At 31.2% G+C, this 20,375-nt stretch overlaps 2 protein-coding genes across 3 annotated transcripts; one reads left to right on the top strand and one right to left on the bottom strand.

The window, feature by feature from the left end:
* The first annotated feature begins 583 nt into the window (after positions 1–583).
* LOC148624838 (uncharacterized) lies at positions 584–12,513 on the top strand. Its single transcript, XM_088567818.1, has 9 exons — positions 584–695; positions 4,685–4,759; positions 5,691–5,738; positions 7,341–7,395; positions 7,886–7,975; positions 8,363–8,426; positions 11,135–11,201; positions 11,503–11,623; positions 11,923–12,513. Exons 1-9 carry the CDS (start codon positions 641–643, stop codon positions 12,026–12,028), a joined length of 681 nt encoding a protein of 226 aa, XP_088423944.1. The 5' UTR covers positions 584–640; the 3' UTR covers positions 12,029–12,513.
* On the bottom strand, positions 12,290–19,552 carry LOC148624837 (EF-hand domain-containing family member C2-like). 2 transcript variants are annotated; one of them, XM_088567810.1, is made up of 11 exons: positions 19,399–19,543; positions 18,285–18,320; positions 17,101–17,440; positions 16,557–16,780; positions 15,950–16,306; positions 15,508–15,646; positions 14,909–15,217; positions 14,433–14,629; positions 13,765–14,096; positions 13,063–13,155; positions 12,290–12,731 (listed from the first exon to the last, which is right to left on the bottom strand). In XM_088567810.1, the coding sequence occupies exons 1-11, from the start codon at positions 19,438–19,440 to the stop codon at positions 12,524–12,526; spliced, it is 2,277 nt and encodes a 758-aa protein (XP_088423936.1). In that variant the 5' UTR covers positions 19,441–19,543; the 3' UTR covers positions 12,290–12,523. The 2 variants fall into 2 exon arrangements, with proteins under 2 accessions (XP_088423936.1, XP_088423937.1); XM_088567811.1 differs by lacking the exon at positions 18,285–18,320 and having other exon boundaries at positions 19,399–19,552.
* Between the last annotated feature and the right edge of the window lie 823 nt (positions 19,553–20,375).

The following is a 20,375-nucleotide window of genomic DNA, read 5'->3' as shown; positions in this document are numbered from 1 at the left end:
TTTAATTAAGATACTTATATATTACTCATATTACTTTTTTAAATAAAAAAAAACACCAGAGGCCTAGGAAGGCAATAGAACAACAAGGATTACAGGCTTACAGAAATACATAGACTTTGATGTTATTCTCATTTCTGTAAACTACAATTTTGCTGAGTGATGCTGACAGATTAAACTCATAGAAACCATGACGCTTACATTGTTGCCATGCAAATATTTTGGTCACTAGAGGATATTTTGCGAGTTCCATCGAATAATCTACAAAATAGTCTATGATCATGAAATGAATCACACCGTTGGTTTGAAAACCTAACGAAAATACCAGAGAATAAGGGGTCAAACAAGTAGAATCTTGCCGCCTGGGAGAAAAAAAATCCGGAAGTGGATTGTAATAAGAGAGTCTTAAAGGGTTTCAAGAAAACTCCGCTTTTAATTTTATAACTATACCCAGAATTATTCATATATTACAGTTTTTGCATATATTATTTTCAAAATTAAGTGAATCAAATGTATGATTTATTCACTCTCTATTGTAACTGAGCTGCCCCTAATTTGCCGAGTTCATTTTTGCTGAATTTCTATCAAGGGACATAATTGTGTAGGTGCAGTAATCTCCCTTGTTTGTCGTCTGCACTCAGAAATGACAACGTTTAAAGTTGAAACACTTTTAGTTAGCCTTAAGGAAATCCAAAGAGGTAATTGTTTATTGATTTGTAAAATTTGAAGTTTCAAGTCATCGCAAAATGCAAACAAGGTAGAAAACACGCTTTTGTTGGAGGATACAGTAGTCAGTACGCCTAACATAGTCATAGGCTGGCCCCAGGCCCAGTAACTCTAGCTGCGAAATTTAGCTCTTAACTATTTTTTTGGTAGAAAACAAAAAAAAAACACAAAAAACCGAAAAAAAACACAAAAAACAAAAAAAAAAAAAAAAGAAAAAAAAAAAGAAAGATCTAGAGCTACGATTTCGCAACTACAAATAACTCCAGATTTTTTTTTTTTATTAATGACAGTGCCTCTCCGGTATTTTCATTCGATTTATCCATACCAAAGGATACAGATTATGGATATCAATTATTATTAAGATGTATGGTAATACAAAAATTACAAATCAGAAAGAATGATTTGAAGAAAATGCCTAAAGGCCCTGTGAGCTATTGTCATCACTTTGTATCCATCATCATCTGTCATTGTCATTAGCTTATTAGCTCACCTGGCCAAAGGCCAAGTGAGCTATGCCATCACTTGGTGTCCATCGTCGTTGTCGATGACTAATTTTCGAAAATGTTCTCTGAAACTACCAGACTGGCAGGATGTAAACTTGGCATGATTGTTCCTCAGAGTATTGTGCAACAAAATGACGGTTGAGATTTATAATTTTTGAAAAAACATGGCTCCCATTACTAAAAATAGAACATAAGGGTTTAAAAGCATTTATTTTTGCAAATAGTGTTAACTTTGAAATTCTTCTTATCTGAAACCATGCAACAAAATTTAATTAAAGTTGGCATAATTGTTCCTTAGGATATCCTTTGCAAACTGATTATCATAATTTTCCATTGGTTGAAAAACATGGCCGTCATTACTAAAAATAGAACACAGGGGTCAAAATATAGTTTTTTGCAAATAACTCAAAAACATTTGAGTTTGGCAAAATTCTGACAAGGTAATATTGTTCACCATCAAAAGACAGACCAATGTCTAGATTTTCTAAATAATTTTCACCCAATGTAGCAGTTATTGCCCCTGAAGCAGATTATTTTGTTGTTTTTCACATGTACAACTTTGAAAATCTTTTTCTCTGAAACCATGCAACCAAATTTAATTAAAAGTTGGCATAACTGTTCTTTGCGGTATCCTGCAGAAACTGATTGTTTAAAATTTTTCATTGGTTGAAAAACATGCAGAGCTAAAAATTAACTGTCGCACAGTAGCCCATGGCTACAAGATTTTGAGCTGGGCTACCAAAGTTTTGAGTAAATTCATTGAACATATAGAAAATATCAAACAAAAATGTGGTCTGGGCCACCAACCTGTATGTCCTAATATTTACATTTGCAATGGCTGTCATTACTAAAAATAGAACATAGGAGTCAAAATGCTTGTTTAGCTATTTTTTCCTCAACTATAGAAGAATCAAAGATGAAAGCTACTCATAAGATAAACATGATATTCTGAGTTGACTGGCAGTATACAAAATTTTTGCAAATTTGCAGCCATTTTTACTTGTTGCTCGGATTCCAATGATTTTTTATTTCTTCAGGAAACATGGTACTCTAAGTTGAATGGTGATGACAAAATTTGTTCTGGGCGACCATTTTCAAAATGACTGCCATTTTCCCATTAATTTGTACACTTGCTTTAATTTCAATGATATTTGGTATATATATAGTAAACATGGTCTTCTGAGTTAAAGTGATGATGAAAATGTTGTATAGCAATGATTTAACTTCAATTTATGTTCTGTTTCAGCAAATGTAGGCTTATGCCCCCTCACACCCAGTGGGATAACAGGGTATGGGGTAATCCTGCTCAAATTGTTTCCAGAGGTTCTAAAAACACTTTGAAGGCACTTCCAACATTCACTATTGCTTTAGAAACTCAGTCAACTTGCAGCATTCATCAATAGAAGCTCTTTTTCAGCAATTTTTTAATTACTTTGTTAATAGGGCATGGTTTGCAAAGTGAACAATTCAGGCTCTTCGAGAGCCTTTTGTTTTATATTGAGTTCAACTTATTGTTATTTCAAAGTCATCATATTGAATCTTCACCCAAAAAGACATATAAAATTTATGATAAAAAGAATAATTTTTTGTTCCCTATTGTTAACCATCCATTTTTAGATGGTGATGTCCTCTTGTCACCATCATTTGCAATATGGTGTTTACATATCACAACTGGTTCGATTTGCTCGAGTTTGCAACAATGTTTTTAACTTTAAAGAAAGGAATATTCATATAACTGAATTACTACATCAAGGTTTTCAATATCACAAGCTCCTAAAAACATTCACAAAATTGTTTTACCAATACAAGGAACTCATTCTCAAATACAGATGTACTTGTAAAGGATTAATACATGCAGGTATCTCTCACCCTTTGTTTTATGGTAATATTCTACACAAAGCATGGAAAGCTGGATACTCACCCAATAAGTTAACTAAGTTATTGAATACACTCATTTGTAAGGAATATAGTTAAGATATTATTGTCAAATCACTAAGGATAGCATTTTTTTGGTATTAACATTGTTCCCCTCATAGGGTCTTTACATAGAAATTAAAACACTACCAGGTATATTTTAAAGCAGATTTTGCCCAGCAAAAAGTTTTGGCATGTCATTTAACTGCTAGTAGTCCTTAGTTTATACACTTGTGTAATTTAATATTCAGTTTCTTTATTTCCATTGTAACAAGGGACTCAGACATTTTTGAACTGATTTTAGGAGTATTTAATTGTGTAATATTTTTTCCACGGTGGCTGGTTTAAAGGAGGAGGGTTGTGATCACATCAAAGTACTTTAACCCTCCCACATTTTTTGCTCCTGTCTAAAGTCAGTACCTGTGTATACAATGTTTTGGGGCTAGCTGCAGCCTGTCCTGTGGTGTGAGGGTTTCCTTGTCATTCATTGAAAACAAATTAATGGCATTGTGGTGACATTTTTATCCAGTTGGGGTTGATGTCTCTTTGATTTATTCACTATACCAGTTCTCGTTATATATTAAGGTTTTGTTTTTAATCTCTCTCTTGATGAAACTTTTATCAAGATTGATGCTAGGACAGCTTTCATAATATATTTTTTTTAAATGTAATTTTACATAAATTCTGTGTGGAATTTAAAAAAATGGGACTCACTTTTGGCATGATGCTGTAAATGCAGTATGGTTTTTTTTGTTTATGGGTTTTTAGGGGTTTATTTAATGAAAATTTTGGTGAATATACCTCAAAACATCGATAAATTCAGTTATAATTTTATCATTCTTTGAATTACATTTTTGAAAAAAATAAGCCATTGTTATTCAGTAAAACATATAATAATTTTGGACAAACAGTTAGACATAATTATTACAAGCTAAATTCAGTATAGTTTGTTCGTTTTTTGTTTGTTTTTAAAATGGAAATTTTGATAAATATTACTCAGAACATGGGTAAATCTATTTGATTATTATTTTATCATTCATTGTATCACATTTATTAAAGAAATTAGCCATTACCATTCAGTAGAAGATTTTATTTCATTATACATAACTTTCATTATTATGGATGCAATATAGTTTAGTATAAATACTGAAAAAAAATTCCTCTAAATGCACCTTTAAATATGAAAATGCTATTCTTTTTTTTCCTTCTTATTTGAAAAGACAAAAATTTGAAGTGACAAATACTAAGTTACATTCTATTCATTTTCAATGATTAAAAATCAAAGATTACAATTCTACAACCTTTCATCACAGGCACATGGGTCCAGGATTTTAAAAAAATTTAATTGTTTTTCCCCAAAATATCGAAATTTCATCATTTTTAACCATTATAGGCAAGTTCTGACGATAATTTTGCCATTTTTCGCAATTTTTACCCTCCCCTGAAATTAATAATATACCATAGTATATATGAAACTAGAAACTTTTACATGTACAATTCATATTTCAGTTTTATTATTTCATTGATATTTCCTTTTTTCATAGAAAAGAGCAATCTTGAACAAAAGTTGAATGAAAGAAGACATGAGAGAAGACAACTTGAACAGGAACTTGAGAGTGGTATACTGTTTTCATTATCGGAATTTTACATAAATTAGTTCGAACATAAATTAAGTTCATTTGGTCAATCTAATTGAAAATAGACCTATTAATTGTTCCATTCAGTCACTGGATGTGGGATCTAACAACACTCTGTTCTACTTTCTGTTCAGATGACCTTTTGTTGTTAGATCCTACTTGCAGTGACTGAATGGAACAGTTGAGACTTAATTTTAATTAGATTGTTCTTTTTGTTCACAAATATGAACAATGTGACATGCATGCACTGACATCAGTATTTCAATGAAAGTGAAGATCTCATTTAATTGCCTTTCTGTATCAAAAAGTTGGGCAATCTAATTTAAGAATTTGCCATAGCATGTACTTTTTATAGGGGAGATAATTCATGGAATATTAGGTCTCACTAACCACTTCCGGGTCAAATGGCCACCCCCCTATGTAGTACCAAAAACACACTGAACCTAGACATATGCATTGTAAGTGCATTATTTGTGTGTATTATGATTAAAAGTAGTCAAAATAAAGCTGAGAATGTGTACTTTAAAATCATATATGTAATTAACTACAAAAGTGTATGAATATTGTTTACATGTGTGAGTAATTTGCCTCCATGCTGTCAGTCAGCAGAACAGGTAAAAATGTGGATTTTCAGTATTATTTATTCAAGTAAATTTTGTGAAGAATTTCTACTATCATCGTACCATTAGCATAATGATTTTGGAAGCCTTATTTTCCAAGCTTCGCAACGGTATGCAGCTTTAAGATGTCATTTGTCCTGGGAATTCACAGTGAGGCTTTGAAAATTACTTTTTTAACATGTAAAGTAATGGAAACGTTAGAAGTGGTTAGTGAGACCTTAGCATTACTTGAAATTCATTATACTGACTATTATAAAATGATATTAAATTGACTCTTATTGTTGCTTTTTAAGTGAATGGAAGATATCTACAACTGAAAGATGTTCACACCAAAATGAATGGTAAGCAATTATTACTTTTCAGTGATAGGTATTGTAGGTTTGAAAAATCTTACTAAAGAGAATTCTACACCTGATGTATAAGGGAAAACTATGTGACAACTATGGATGATTTACAAGATGAGCTTTTGAATTTTATTTTTACTTTTTTTATTATCTGGTTAAAGGTCGTGTGGGCTATTACCATCACTTGGCATCTGTCCTCTGTTAATAATATTTCAAAAGTATTCTAAAAAAACTACTGGACAGAATTAAATGAAAGTTTATATGATTGTTCCCAGGGATTGAATTTCAGAATTTTTTCCACTAGCTAAATTTAGCAGGTACTGAAAATTTACACTCGCTAAATTTAAGTTTTTTAGGCTATTTCTGGACTTTACCTATATTAAATACAGAATTCCACTAGCAAATTTTAGCAAGTGGAAATAGTTTCTACTAGCAAAATCTAATTTCAACATGCATTTAGCGAGTATTTCCTGTTAAATTCGATCCCTGGTTCCTTAGGGTATCCTGCAAAAATTTTGTGCATTCAATTTTTTGATCTGTGATTAAACGTGGTCATTACTAAAATTACTTACTAAAAATAGAAAATATGGGCCAAACAGCAGTTTATCAAATATATGCCCAAAGCCGTTAGATTTAGTCAAATTCTGATGTTAGTAAAATGTTCAACATGATAAAATCTATCTGTTATCAAATTTTTGTGAAAATATGTTAAGTCATGTTAGCGTTATTGCCCTTTTTGGACATTTGTTGTGCCATTTTTGACAGTATTACTTTAAAAAATCTTTCCTGTGACAATACTGGACAGAATTTGATGGAAATTAATGTTATTATTCCTTAAAGTATCGTCATACCTGTTCATCTTTGGAAAAGATCATGCCAGAGATTTTACTCCATTGACACTGTCTTACGTAAAAGTAAAACTTCAGTTGTTTAGTATTTTTACTGAAAATATAGTAGTTTTAACCAAAAACCTTCCACAAATTGTACATTTTTATGTAGGATATTCTAAATTTTCATTGATTTTATAGGAGGCTCCCCTCCCCCCACTAAAGTTGCAGGGTTAACAGGTATGGTATTCTGCACAAAATGGCTCTTGGGATTTTCAATCCATGAAAAAAACATATTTGATGTATTATAAAAAGACTCATTACTAAAAATATAGCATATGGGTCAAACAGCAGTATATTGCATTTATCTCCAAAACCAATACTTTAGCCAAATTTTGACATGGATAAAAGTGTTCAGCATAATAACATCTATCCATTGTCAATTTTTTGTAAAAATCTATTAATTGTTGCTTCAGTGCTTGCCTTTTTTTTTTTTTTTTTTTTTTTTTTTTGGGGGGGGGGGTATTTTTAATGTTATTACTTTAAATCTTCTCAGAATCTACTGGACATAATTCAGTGAAAGTTAATACAATGAATAGATTGTCATGTACAAAATGACCATTGGGATTTTTTATCAAAGAAAAAAACATGGCTGCTTTTAATTTCAACAAGAAATGCATACAAATAATTTGTTGGATGAGAGAACTTTCTTTGAAGAAAAAATTTCAGTGTGTTGCTGATGATTGTATCTCGTTCTTTTTCTTCATTTTAGAGACCTTTAAAGTGGCACAGCACAAAGTTTCTGAAACTCAGAGTCTTGCAGATAGGTAATTTCAAAGTTCTGGCTCTGTTTTAAGGTTTAAAAATTCCAAAAGAGTATACAGATAATATTTATAGCCTGTAATTAAAGTACCATATCAGATCACTATGGTTAAAACAAAAAAAAATTAGGGCACAAAAATCAGAAAAAAAACAAAAAACATACAAAATTGTTTTGAAGAGATGCACACTTCAGGAGCAATCTGCAGAAATATATATAGAGCTGATACCTGTTATGATAATCAGTGATTCCAAATAACTAATAAATATGTGCATGTATTAAGTGTTGATAATTGCCAGACAGAATCCTTTTTGTTATTTTACTGCTTGGGTCCTTTTGTCATGGACATTTTCCCCACCCAATATTATTTAATTATCTGTGTTTAAATTGGTTGTATTATTTTTAACAACCAGGTAACTACATTTTGTTTTACCATTTATAAGATTGAGAACATCCATATATCTGTCTTGATATTCTCTTTATATATCCTTTTCCAGTTTTGAAGAAACAAATCAGTATTACAAAAACAGTATTGAAGGTCTGAACAAGAAAATAGAGGCTGAAGAAAAAATACAGAATGATGAAGTGTAAGGATTCCATTATTTTTATTTTGTAATTTGTATTATAGAGCTGTAAATTCAGAAAATATTGTGTTCATTTATTATTACAATTTTGTCATTTAGGGCTAAAGAGAAATAATATAAAAAAAAATTCTGATTTCAAGAAATTCAAAGGTAATTTTTTTAGTGCAAGTTATACATGATGTATTTTATTGTAATTACAGCTTATTAATTTTTTTTTTCATAATGGTAAAAATTCTGTAATGATTTCAGAATTCAAAGTATTTTAAACCTAAGTAATAAGTATTTTAGAAATGATAAAGCTTTCTGTACACAATAGTTTGTCATAGTTAAGTATTGAATCAATTAGATCTTTTAAAAGTTAACAAAAAATTGATTTATGACATTTTGTAGAAAACAATTTGAAGACAGTTTAAGAGAAGTGTCTGAAAAACTGTTTTCAGCCAGAACATCATTTGTAAGTATAATTTGTATAAATGGAAAAATCTGAAAGCAAATTGAAAAGTTACATTTGTAGCTCCCCTGGACCAAATGTCCCTGTGAGCTTATGCCATCACTTAATGTCCGTAAACTTTCCTTATTTTGCTCGACTGCATGTAAACCCTTTGACCAATTTTAACCAAATTTGGTTGACATTATGTTTGCAAGATATTCTACAAAAAATTTCACTTTTGGTTCCATTTGATCAAACAACATGGCCCATGATGCTAAGCTGCTTGCCAATTTTCACAGATCAACTCCTCTGTAACCACAGGTGCAAATGTTTTGATACTTGATAAGCTGAATGACCTCTTTAACAATAGCCTTTTTGTTTGGCTCAGGTGGCTGTGGCCACACAAAATTGGCTTTGAAACCCTAAAGACAAACACATTTTGACCTATATCTGCCTTAAAGTTTGCTCAGGTCATTCAGTTGAAGGCAAGAATGATGTAAGAATATAGGGAACTCAATAATTCTTTTGTTTAAATGATCTAATGATATGACCAAATGATTTCAAATTCTCCAGGTGTAGCAATTTAGGCTACTTAGAGCCTCTACTTTAAATTCATGTTTAAATTAATTTTACTATAATAATGTATCATGTCTCAAACATAGGGATATACATTCTGTAGGGATATATATTCTGTATTGAAAATGTTCATGTACTAGTATGAGATTTTGGAAATACAGTGCAAGCAACGTGTCACTTTGCCATTTTTTTTTACATTACAATCAGCACACATAAAAAAAATTCTAATCTAATTTAACTACTGAGCCCTTAGTATGAAAGTTCTATTGGTGGTGGGGTACCAAATTTTATGGTTTTCATGGGTAGACCAAACCACAAAGTTTGGTTCCCAACCATTAAGAGATTCCCATTAAAGTGTATACTGAAAAGTTCAAAACCACAAATTCAAGAACCAAAGAAATTGTGTTTCTTTCCTGATCCGTGATAATTGTTATCCACAAATTAAAGTACCTTCACAGTATTTTAGTTATTTTTGTCAAATTCTTCAGTAAAGGTGGTTATTAACATTTGACCAAGTATCTGACCACAAGAATATATGTAGTAGATTATTCATGAACCAACATTACATTATCTCCATCTTATTAAGGTCTTTCCTTGTCAAGGGAAAACCTTACTATTATTCATATGATTATTATTATTTTTTCTGCTGCGAAGTGACTATCGTTTCAAGATGGACTAAGTTAAGCTGTATACCAAATAAATATTTATAACTTCAATAGGTACGAAGTCACCCTTTGAAGCAAAAACATTTGTCATTAGAGAGTTATATTTATTTCTTTTAAAAAATTTGTCAGCTTTTCCTCCGAGACCTCAATGAATAGGTCAAACTATTTATGTTATCAAGTTTCATGTCCCAGAAGCTTGAAAAAATAAGAACACTGTATGAAGAGTTATTGCCCTTTAAACTTTGACCTGAAAACCTGAAGTGCATCAAATATGTAACTAATATCAAGTGAAAAAAATTTAAAAAGTAAACCAGAACATATCAACTTTAAATGTAAAAAAAAAATAAGATAAAAGGTCTAAAATGAAGTTTCCCTTCTTCTTTTTTGATATCTTGGAAATGGTTAGAAATAAAACATAAAAAATGGGACTTAAATGTTAAGAATTAAATGGTCTACAAAATGATACCAAAACAAAAGGTCAAAGGTCAATGTCATTCCCAGAATTTTCAAATAACTGTTATAAAGGTATATTGGAACATTTTTTTTCTAATTTACTTGAAAGAGTAATCAAGGGAACTAAGGTTATAGCGGTAATCAAAAGAATGCAATCCAGGGACAAAGACCAGTCATGAATGTAGTATAAGGTAGACAACTCTAACTACTTTAAATTGACTTTTTAGCTCATTCTGCATTGTTTGATACCTCACAATGTATACTTATCTTGAACAATAAAGATTTTATAGATATATGTGAAAAAACACAGATATGTAACATTTTTCAAAATTCTAAAATCATCATGTGTTTGGTTAACCTATCATTACAAAAATATACGGAACTTGAGTTTCATTTTGCATTAAATTATTAAGGTCTTTGTCGATATTACGGAAATTTTATTATTTATCTTAATACAATCAAATAAAATATTTTACTAATGAAAATAATAAGTATAGTGACAATTGTAGCGAAAGTTATTTCTTACATTTTCAGTGTTTTTGCACTTCACCTTTTAAAATGTGTGGATGTGACTACCTGTTAGTTGATATCAATTTTCATGTTACGAAACAACTCAGACCTAGTATAATTAACTTACCCAAAATGATGTAATAGTTGCTATTGGTTTGCCTTTCCCGATTTTTAGAATATGACTCGGGGATTTCCTTTAAAATTTATATAGTGGTGTATTTTTCAAGATCAGAAATCCACATTGAAGGACAATGATACTTTTCTTAAATTTTACGTTATACAGTTGATCTTGATAATCGAAACTGTAAATTCTACTTTCCTTATATTTTACATTACACATGCTTCATTATCCATGTTTGATCTTGTTGGTTCAGAGTTTTCAGGAGAAATTTTATTATATTTTATTGCATATTTAACTTTTGAGGTGGAAATTGTTACTTGGTGGTTTTGGGACATTCTAGGGAAAGACCTTAGCAATTATTTTTCAACAGTTGTCCTTCAATTGTTTTTATTATTTCACTGTTTTAGTCGAATGAAAATTTACAGAATGGTGTTGAACAGACAGAAACTCTTGAGAGAGAGTTAGTTAACCAAGGTAAAATTTAATGTAAACTGTCGGATTTTCAGACCTTGATCTGTGGATCCAGATTTTTTAAATCATTAAACCTATTTTTTTATCAAGGGGAGATAATTTTGTGTAGACTTTTAAACTTTTACATAAAATTCAATAAAATAATTTCTAAAAAATGAAAATAATCACTGAAAATGTTATATCATTGAATCAAATAATTGTTTATTTTGTACTAAAAAAAACCCAACTTTTTTTCAAATTTTTGCTTGCTATTTCTGAGTCAGTAACAATATGTATCGCCCGTTTTGCATTAATCTTTTTTCAGCAAACAATAATGCGAAAAAATTAAAGGATATTCAACTAGATTATGAAAAGCATAAGTCATATGAGAATTTTGAGGATTCACCTTACACTGATATTCCTGTTGAAATACGGAAAGAACTATGGTATGTATTAATTAAATCATGAATTATCAATGAGGAGAAGCAATTGGGGAGAGTTATACACTTTTTTGTTGATTTATTCTGAGATTTCCAGTTCTTCAGTTGATTCAATCTTTAACATCAAGCTATCTCTTCTTCTTTGGGTTCCTTTTTTATTAAGTAGAATTTAAGAAGTGTCTTAGAAACTTTTAAAAGCCCTGTTAAGCTATTACTAATTAGTACTTGTATTTAGGACCCATTCATTGACATTTTATGTATGCTAAATAATGCGTCTTATGATAACATTATTTTTTTATTTATAGCTCTATGTTCAGTGATGAGAACACAAAAGCAAAAGAATGTCTACAGAATATTGAGGAGCTCATTAATAATGCCAAACAGATGATGGATATAAACAAGGAGGCATGAGATCATCATTTAAATGACACTTGAATATGTGACACTGCCTTGTGTATATATATACATTTTTGCGTTAACTTTCAAAGCTGTAGAATTTACAAGCTGAAATTGAACTTTATTTAAAGAATATAAAAGCTCAAAGCTATGGACACCAAAAGAACTATCCCATTAAAATAAGATCTGAATGTCTTCTGTATATACTTAAAATTCCATGACTAGATCTATTCCTGTAGTTATATTAAAAAATACTGATCAATAGACAATAGAAAAGACTGTTTTATGTATATTATATTCTTTTATAAAAGGTGATTTTCATACAGTTTTACAATTTTCAAATAATGACACAATTTCACATATTTATTGTTATTTGTTACTTCTTTATATATCATGTTTGTTGATCATTAAACTGTTGCATTATTTCTCACTCTTCTTGATCAACAAACCTTAAAACTGAATATCACAGATAAATTGATTCAATAAATAATAAAAATTGTCGTTTTCCTATTATGACATTGATTTCCCGAAGAAGTCTTCTAATAACACATTGTAACAAACACGTGATACAGAATTTTTGTTGTTCTGGCTGGTTCCCTGCCACTGAGCATCATCTACAATTGGTTGATATTGCATTGGAGGTACAGGGGCATCACGCCAGTTCATCATTTGGACAAGGGCTTGGTAGTTAACTTCACCTCTCTCGTTAGCAGGTGACCTATTACAAAAAAGATATCATACTTATCATAAACATATTGGTAAATACTAATTATTAGTGTAGTAATCACTGTGCATTTTACAATAGAATCATTGTAAAAAATAATACATCTTACACAATTCTAATCACAGAATCTGAGATTCATGTATGTATCTATGTATTTCATTTCTCTGATGATAAGCAACTAACACTGGACAAAATGATAATATGAGTGAGGAAGGACCTCTATGCCTAATAACAATTTGGTATGCAATTTCAAATTATTTCCCTACATTCCTTTTAATGGATGAGCCATTTTTTTTTCATAATCTAGACATAAAATCAAACTTACATAGCTATTCCTGCTCTCAACAGATCGTCTGGCAGTGGTACATGATGGGCATGGAAGGTTGTTCTAATCAACTCAGGATCCATGAAACCTTGTCTATAAGAGAAAATGATACAAATATTATTCACTTGTTTTTTTTATTAATCTACATCTAATGGTAGTCTGTTACATAGGTGCATCAAACAAGTACACTGACTGTCCTATTGACCATGAGAGTTTAAGGTTGATCATACATATTACACTTAGCATTCTTTTCTGTCATCTTAGGAAATCGTACAGACACATACATTTCAATAAACTAATAAGGCTTATAATTCTAAGGTATGTTAATTCAAGGTCATTTTCCAGAAAAGCTAAGAAAATTTATCTTCCAGAAATTTTAGGTGTGGTCTTCCATAACAACAATAATATAGCAAAAGAAAAAACATTTTTTCATGATTTAAATTTAAAATAATTTGTGAAGACCTAAAAGTTCAGAGAGAATTCTAAGCCAACTTAAAAACAACATACCAGGTGAATGCAATTGTGACAAAAAGAACAAACGACATGTATTAAAAGGTAAAAAATCATTTTGTAAGACCAAAAGTTTGAAAATTTATATTACATATATTTTATCTTTTAAAGCCTACACTATTAAAAAAATGACACAAGTCTTATTAAAAATAGGATATTTAAAAAAATGAAACAGCAATAAATGTCCCTCACTTATTTTTGTCATTTTGCTGGCAATCCTCAATCAACTTAGCAAATCCTTCATAATTCCTTTTTCTCAACTGCTCTTGGATGATCGCAAATAATTTTCTGGAGTCAATAGCATCTTCAGATGCTCTCTCACTATAGAATCTAGCTAGTGTCATTATTTCATGATCAGAAAGGCTGGAATCAACTTGTCTAAGTAGTGAAACAAACTGGTCATAACCAATTACACCAGCTCCTTCAGGATCGTTCCTCATGAAGAATGATTTGACTTCATCTGGGTTCTTGCCAACTGCAGCTCTTAATCTATTCAGGATTCCTTCAATATTTGCTTTGGAGAACTGAAAGTAGAAAAAGCTAGAATATATTAACAAAACATTACACCAATTATCAAATGGTGGATGTAAAGGCATTTGTCAATACAAAGCAAATCACTTTTGTAATTTTCCAATTTAGAAGTTTTTTTTTCACAATATTCATCTACCACACCAAAAAAACAAATAAAATGTATATTTGAGTTAAAGTTTTAGTACTATAAAAAAACTCTAATAATAGGTATTTAAGGAGAGCCTATACAACAATAGATGCATATGCTGTCAAAAAGTTCTGAAATGATTAAAATGCCAAATATTGTGGAAAAAAGTTCTTTGAACTCAAAAGAAAATTACCATACATACCTCCATTGGATTGCTCTCCATGTATCTAAATGCATATTCATCAGCATCAATGAGTAAGAATACATGACTGTTGAAGCAGACTCTTGCTCCTACATACAAATCTGAGCTGAGATAATACTCTGACATTTGTGTACTGTAAAGAGGCTGGTTTGGTTTCTTTACTCTGCTCCTCTCAAGGAATTTACCACCAATAATACCTAAAATGGAAAATTAAAGAGAAAATATGAAACATTGAATCTAATGAAAGGTCAATGTTTATCTCCTTCCCCTATAAACTTTATATTTCATAATAGTTTTTTTTACATCTTTCACACAATTATTACTCAAAAGATGTAAAAACAGTATTTGCAGTATGAAGAACAAAATTCAAAGTAAAAAAAAATCACAAGAAATGAAACTTGTGGAACCTAAACGATGAAAATTGTGACAAAATTTGTGTTACAAAAATACTGAGGATCTGTAAGAAGTAAAATTACCTGAGTTCCTTACGGGTGGCTCAAATACCAGAATAGTATCATCAGACAAGAAATAAGAAATAATGAATCTTCTGTCTTGGTCAATTGGTTTGGTAGTATCCATTCTGGCCAAGAATCGAAGGACATTACTATCCAAGCCACGACGGTCTTTCTCCATAAACTTGATAAAGTCACGTTTTGGTGGCTTAGGTAAAAGTCCCATACATGAACATAAGGAGTCCTCTTCACTTCCCCATCCATTGTATGGTGGCCATTGCTTGTCAACTGTGCCATAGCCATCCTTCTTGTAATTCACTGGAGTGAAGTCCTCTGTAAAGAAAAATGACACGATAAAATAGTCCCAATATTTGTGTTAATTAAAACAAGTTTTAATATGTTTTTGCCAATTTCCACTTCATTACAGGTTCTGAAGGACAGACAGTTGTCACCAATTGAAAAAAAAACAAACCAAAACATTGTTTTACTATTCAATGATCTTATGTTGGTGCAAATATTTCCAATTCATATTTTTTTTTACAGATCTACCTTAAGACATCTATTAGTTGATTTTATATATAAATATAAAAATGGAAAAATATCAACTAAATGTCCCCACTCACCAATGCCATACTTGGTTCTGTAGTATTCCTTGGTAAAGTCATCACTGTCACAAATGATCATCTTTCTTCCCCATACATTCAACACAGATCCAAGTGTCAAGTCACTGTCCTTGTAGAAATCTGTGTGAACTGCACCAGTCTGAAAATAGTTTTTAATACATTTTCATTTTAAAGACATGTTTATTAGTAATTGTTTTATTGAAGACATGAATGACAATCCGTTCTTGGGGCAGAAAAAAAAAATTAGATGAATTTTCTTTAACTTGTGGTACCTTACCATTTGCTTCAGATTTGTTAAACTTCATGAAGAAACCATGTAAAATTTATGTAAACTGCAATGCCAATGGTTAGAAATTTACAGGAATAAGACAAATCTGTAAGCAATAGAGGACAATTTATAAATGAACACAACCCTTTTGAAGTCTGTCCTCTAAACACTTACCTTAAGACTGTCTAAGATATATCTTCCCCCATGACCAGTTGGTCCAAATACATTGAGGACAGTTCTCTTTGTATGTTCACCAGGCTGTCTCAGAGCTTCAACATTCTTTGGCAACTTTCCCCGTCTTAGGAACATAGGAGCAGCATCCCGTCCAGAGTTTGGTTGGATAACTTCTCTGATTTCAATAGTATCATCAGCTAAGAAGTAGTGGAGAATCATTTCTCGTGGATCACCAAACATGCTGTCTGTGTCATCCCAATAGCAGAAGAAACGAAGGACATGTCGGTCGTGGTCTAAGAACTGTTTCAATGTATCATGCTTCTCATATGGTCTCAAGGCCTGCATACTTTCATCCATCTGCAAAAAAAATTGAAGCTAACATTAAAGTTTTAATTTCATACAAATAGCAGTCATAAACATTTGATTTAATTTTGGGCCCTAGATAAGACATATTTTGCTTTTCATATTCTCAAGGAAATAATTTAACAAAGAAAATAATTTTGTCCTATACAGTGAAACCTGTCAGAACCAAACCCTGAATAAACTGAAACCAGTCTAAACCAGACACTTTTTGAAGTCCCTTCATATCAGTTTAACTTCAACTTACAGCTTTCCTGTATTTAGTGTAAGGATCTGATGGACAATCAGATGGAATGTTTACTTTCACACCAAGTTTCCTCAGGAAATTCTTTGTAAAGTCATCACAGTTGGTGATTTTAAAAACTTTTGAGTACAAGCTTATTTCTTTTTCAACATTGAAATCTTCTATTGTGTAGAATTCATCATCTTGCGGAGGTGGTTTTGGTACTCTGTGCCTCCTGATTAATGTACCTGATAATAGCAAAAAATATTGAGTTATTTCCCTTTAATCATTCATTTAATTTTTTTTCTATGCTTTATATAATGTTTGACAAATATCTCCTCTACAAAATTTTACTTTCATAACATTTCAATTTGCCCATTATGGAAAATTGCTGCTTACAAGCATGATGACAAGGAAAAAAATTGAATATCTGTCAACATATAATTGGTAATTATTCTTGGGGTCTAGCTAATTGGCCAACATTTGCAAAATGCTTTAATATATAATACAAAAATCAAATCTTAGGTTGTTCAGTCATTTGTTAGTTACAGTTTTACAGAAGAAGTACCTTGTGGGATCTGACTGTTCTTCGTTCTGGGTTCAATCACTTGAATGGAGTCATCTTCTAGGTAAAAGTAAATTTTACAATTTCTAACTCGGAACTGTTCCTCTCTCTTTTCATGGACAGCTTCTTGGAAGAAGGCATCAAAGCATAAAACTTGTCTGTCAAATGCTACCCATGCTGGTAAGTTTGAACCATCTCCACGAGGGAAGACACTACTTCGTGGTTTGACTTTTTGACCTCTCAGAAGTTCTCCACCAATTCCTGGCTTGTCTTCCCCAACCAACATGGCAACATCATTCTTGGTGTCAAAGTGGTGGGACAGATGATATTTGGTCTTGCCAAGCTAAAAAAAAACAATTAAGCATTCAAACTTTACCACATTGATTTCATTTTATTGAGTTTCATATGTGTCAAATGAATGCTACATTTACACTCTGCAAATAATACTTCTAAACAGATTACGTTTTGTTTCTTTCTGTGTCAAAAAGACAACATCTGTAGAATTCAAATAAATTTCCCCTTATGTGCAGATATTAGACTAAAATGGTTCAGTCCCTTAATCTTTTATGTTGGGAATGGTACTTAAAGTTTAGTTTAGATCTGTGTTCTTATAGCTGGAAAAAAATTAATTTGTTGATTTTGTTTATGAAAGTTCTTCTTTTTAAAAGCATCTGCAGTTACTGTAAATTAGGTCAGACATAAGTTTTATACATGCTACATGACGTATTATACTAATAACTGTTGTTTCAAAATAAAAAAAGAATTGTTGGTTTTTTTCAATTCATCATGTCCAGTCAGGAATTAAAGACAAAAAAAAGTTTCTTTAAAATGATTTTTGAAATCATAAGACCCTTTATTTGGTTAAATGCTATATTTCATGCAGCACTAAAGTATGGTATAAGAAGTGAATGCCTGTGTATATTCTTTTTATATCATGAAATATATTTCAAACATGCAAAAAAAAATCCATGAATGGATTATAATTTACAACTGTCAACATTTTAAGATACATGTACCTTTAAAGCAGTGAATCTGAAAGAGAATACAATGCATCGCAATAGCCAAACCTGTATGGCTGTTAAAGCAAATCTGACATGCAATAGTGGTCAAAATATCACAGTGTATACATTAATGTGAAAATTGTATATACATTGTACATGTCATTCTCTCTATTCCTACAATCTTACCAAAACATCCATCATTTTAAGTCTATGATGTATATCCTGTGTCATATAATGAAATCAGTACACAATGAATAATACACAAGCATACCCAACAGAATTCTTCAACACAATTTTTAGTACGAGAGTAAACAAGTTTTGAAGAAAGAGTGCAAATGAATGTTTTGTATTGCTCTTTCATATGTAGTGTTTGTTTTTAACCCCAGTTGTGCTTAGATCAAGAAGTGACTAGTTCTTTTGAATTCATGCAAATTCTTTCTTCTACATTGTAGCACCTGAAATCTTGATGAGAATTGAGATGTATAAAAGTGCAAGGATAAGAGGAAGAGTTTCATATTGGACCAAGGTGAATCAAAGCATAAAAGCTCCGAACTATTCTGAAAAAAAAGTGAAGGAGATACATTAAATAAGGGCCTATTATTTTCATATTTACATTTTACTACCACATCAGAGGCTTAATAATGCAAATTTTAACCATATCAAATAACTGCAGTTCTAGAAGTACAATCAATTTCGATCAGTTGTCTTACCCAGACAGCACAAAAAATATGCTCTTTCATAACAAAACATTGAATCATGAAAAAAAATCCCACTTTCGTTGCATTAGTAGTTTCACAGCTGTTTTACCTTGAAGTAGTAAAGTCAAAATGTACAATGATTGAATGAATGTGCTTGGCCATGAACCATATATAGTATCTGGCATGCCATATACATTTGTAGTCTACAAACTCCTGAATGCAGCTAATATTACTTGGATCTTAAGGTATTTATATAATTAATATATAAATCTTTTATCATGTGCTAGGAGACAGGGGTCGTCTGGTCTTGGTCCATGTACTGAGTTGTAGTATGCCGTGTATCATATGCACCAATTAAAATACATAATTAAGTCATTCGCACTGGGTCAACAAGCAAACAAAAATGTTCTCTATAATCATATCAACACCAGTTAACTCGGAAAGAAGGGAAACAAGCACATCGGGCATTAGCAAGAACTGCAAGTGTTCAAGTCCAAGTAAGCCTGACTTTCGCCTTTCTGCAATTCTGGTCCCTGTTCACCTATTGGCACGATAATCGCATAATGTATTATCATACCATGCATTCTGCAATATCTACTTACATTTTTGTTGAAAGAATTTCCCGGCAGAAATGGCAGCGCCATGTTGTCAGTTTTACGGTGAGTATGTATCTGTTTATCACCCACCAACACAAATCTTGCTACCAACACAGGATATTAGTTTATCCGTTGTCAAGGGGGCAAATCAATGCGCGGTCATAGAAACTGTCGCTTTTTTGTTAATAACTTCTTTGAAAATGTGTTTTCAGATAAAAAAAATAACATAAGAATGCTTTAAATGTATATGAAAATTAGATTCTACATGAGTTACGGACTGAGTTATTCATTGAAAATAAACGATAACCATGTTGGTTTGTGATAAGGTTAAGGAAGTTAATGCGCAATTATGAACAACTCGTCCCAGCTATACCTCGTCCTACAGTACATGTTCAGTGTAAGTGGGTAAGAATCAGAAAAAAAAAATGAGAAAAAAATCAGAAACATGAACTTCAAAACCCCACTGATCTGACATTATAATATCACTTAAAAATACCTTCTCTTTTTGAAAAGACAATTTTTAATCTCTGCATCACTGCATGGCTTTGATCAGAAACTTTTCAATAGAATGTTAGAAAAATGAGGTTGTTGCCTGGACATAGTTATCTGCCCTTGAAATGTTCATTATCAGTACATTTCACTGAAATTATAATTCAATGCACCAGCATGATAGGGAAAATATTGTCTTTTTTTCCTTGATTCTGATGATGCAAATAGTCAAATGACACTATCAAAATGATGTTTTTCTTTCATGCCATGTTTCACTCGCTGTCTGATTTTTACAGAGACGGACACTTTTACATTAGGAAATACGCATATATACACCTACTCCCTGATAAAAAGTAGATACATATACATTTTATCAAATAAACCACTAAATACTTGTATTCTTTAATTTAGTAAATATATAGTATTTCCAAATCACCACAGTAAATTCACATTAACGTTTTTTTTTCCTGATTACATGAATTAACTTATAATTA

This window comes from Perna viridis, chromosome 2, assembly GCF_037379345.1.
Source record: "Perna viridis isolate PV_CMFRI_1.1 ecotype Kerala chromosome 2, ASM3737934v1, whole genome shotgun sequence".
Classification (NCBI taxonomy): Eukaryota; Metazoa; Mollusca; class Bivalvia; order Mytilida; family Mytilidae; genus Perna; species Perna viridis.
This window is presented reverse-complemented; position numbering and strand designations above follow the sequence as displayed.

What these genes read in the sequence shown, in the direction of transcription:
- LOC148624837 (XM_088567810.1), bottom strand. Translation starts at nt 19,440, where the DNA reads ATGGCGCTGCCATTTCTGCCGGGAAATTCTTTCAACAAAAAT. An exon ending in CAGCAAAATGACAAAAATAA is followed by an intron (nt 13,156 to 13,764) that starts GTGAGGGACATT and finishes TTTCTCTTATAG; the next exon opens with ACAAGGTTTCATGGATCCTG. An exon ending in TTGAGAGCAGGAATAGCTAT is followed by an intron (nt 12,732 to 13,062) that starts GTAAGTTTGATT and finishes TTTTTGTAATAG; the next exon opens with GTCACCTGCTAACGAGAGAG.
- LOC148624838 (XM_088567818.1), top strand. Translation starts at nt 641, where the DNA reads ATGACAACGTTTAAAGTTGAAACACTTTTAGTTAGCCTTAAGGAAATC. An exon ending in AAAATACAGAATGATGAAGT is followed by an intron (nt 7,976 to 8,362) that starts GTAAGGATTCCA and finishes GACATTTTGTAG; the next exon opens with AAAACAATTTGAAGACAGTT. An exon ending in GAAATACGGAAAGAACTATG is followed by an intron (nt 11,624 to 11,922) that starts GTATGTATTAAT and finishes TTTTATTTATAG; the next exon opens with CTCTATGTTCAGTGATGAGA.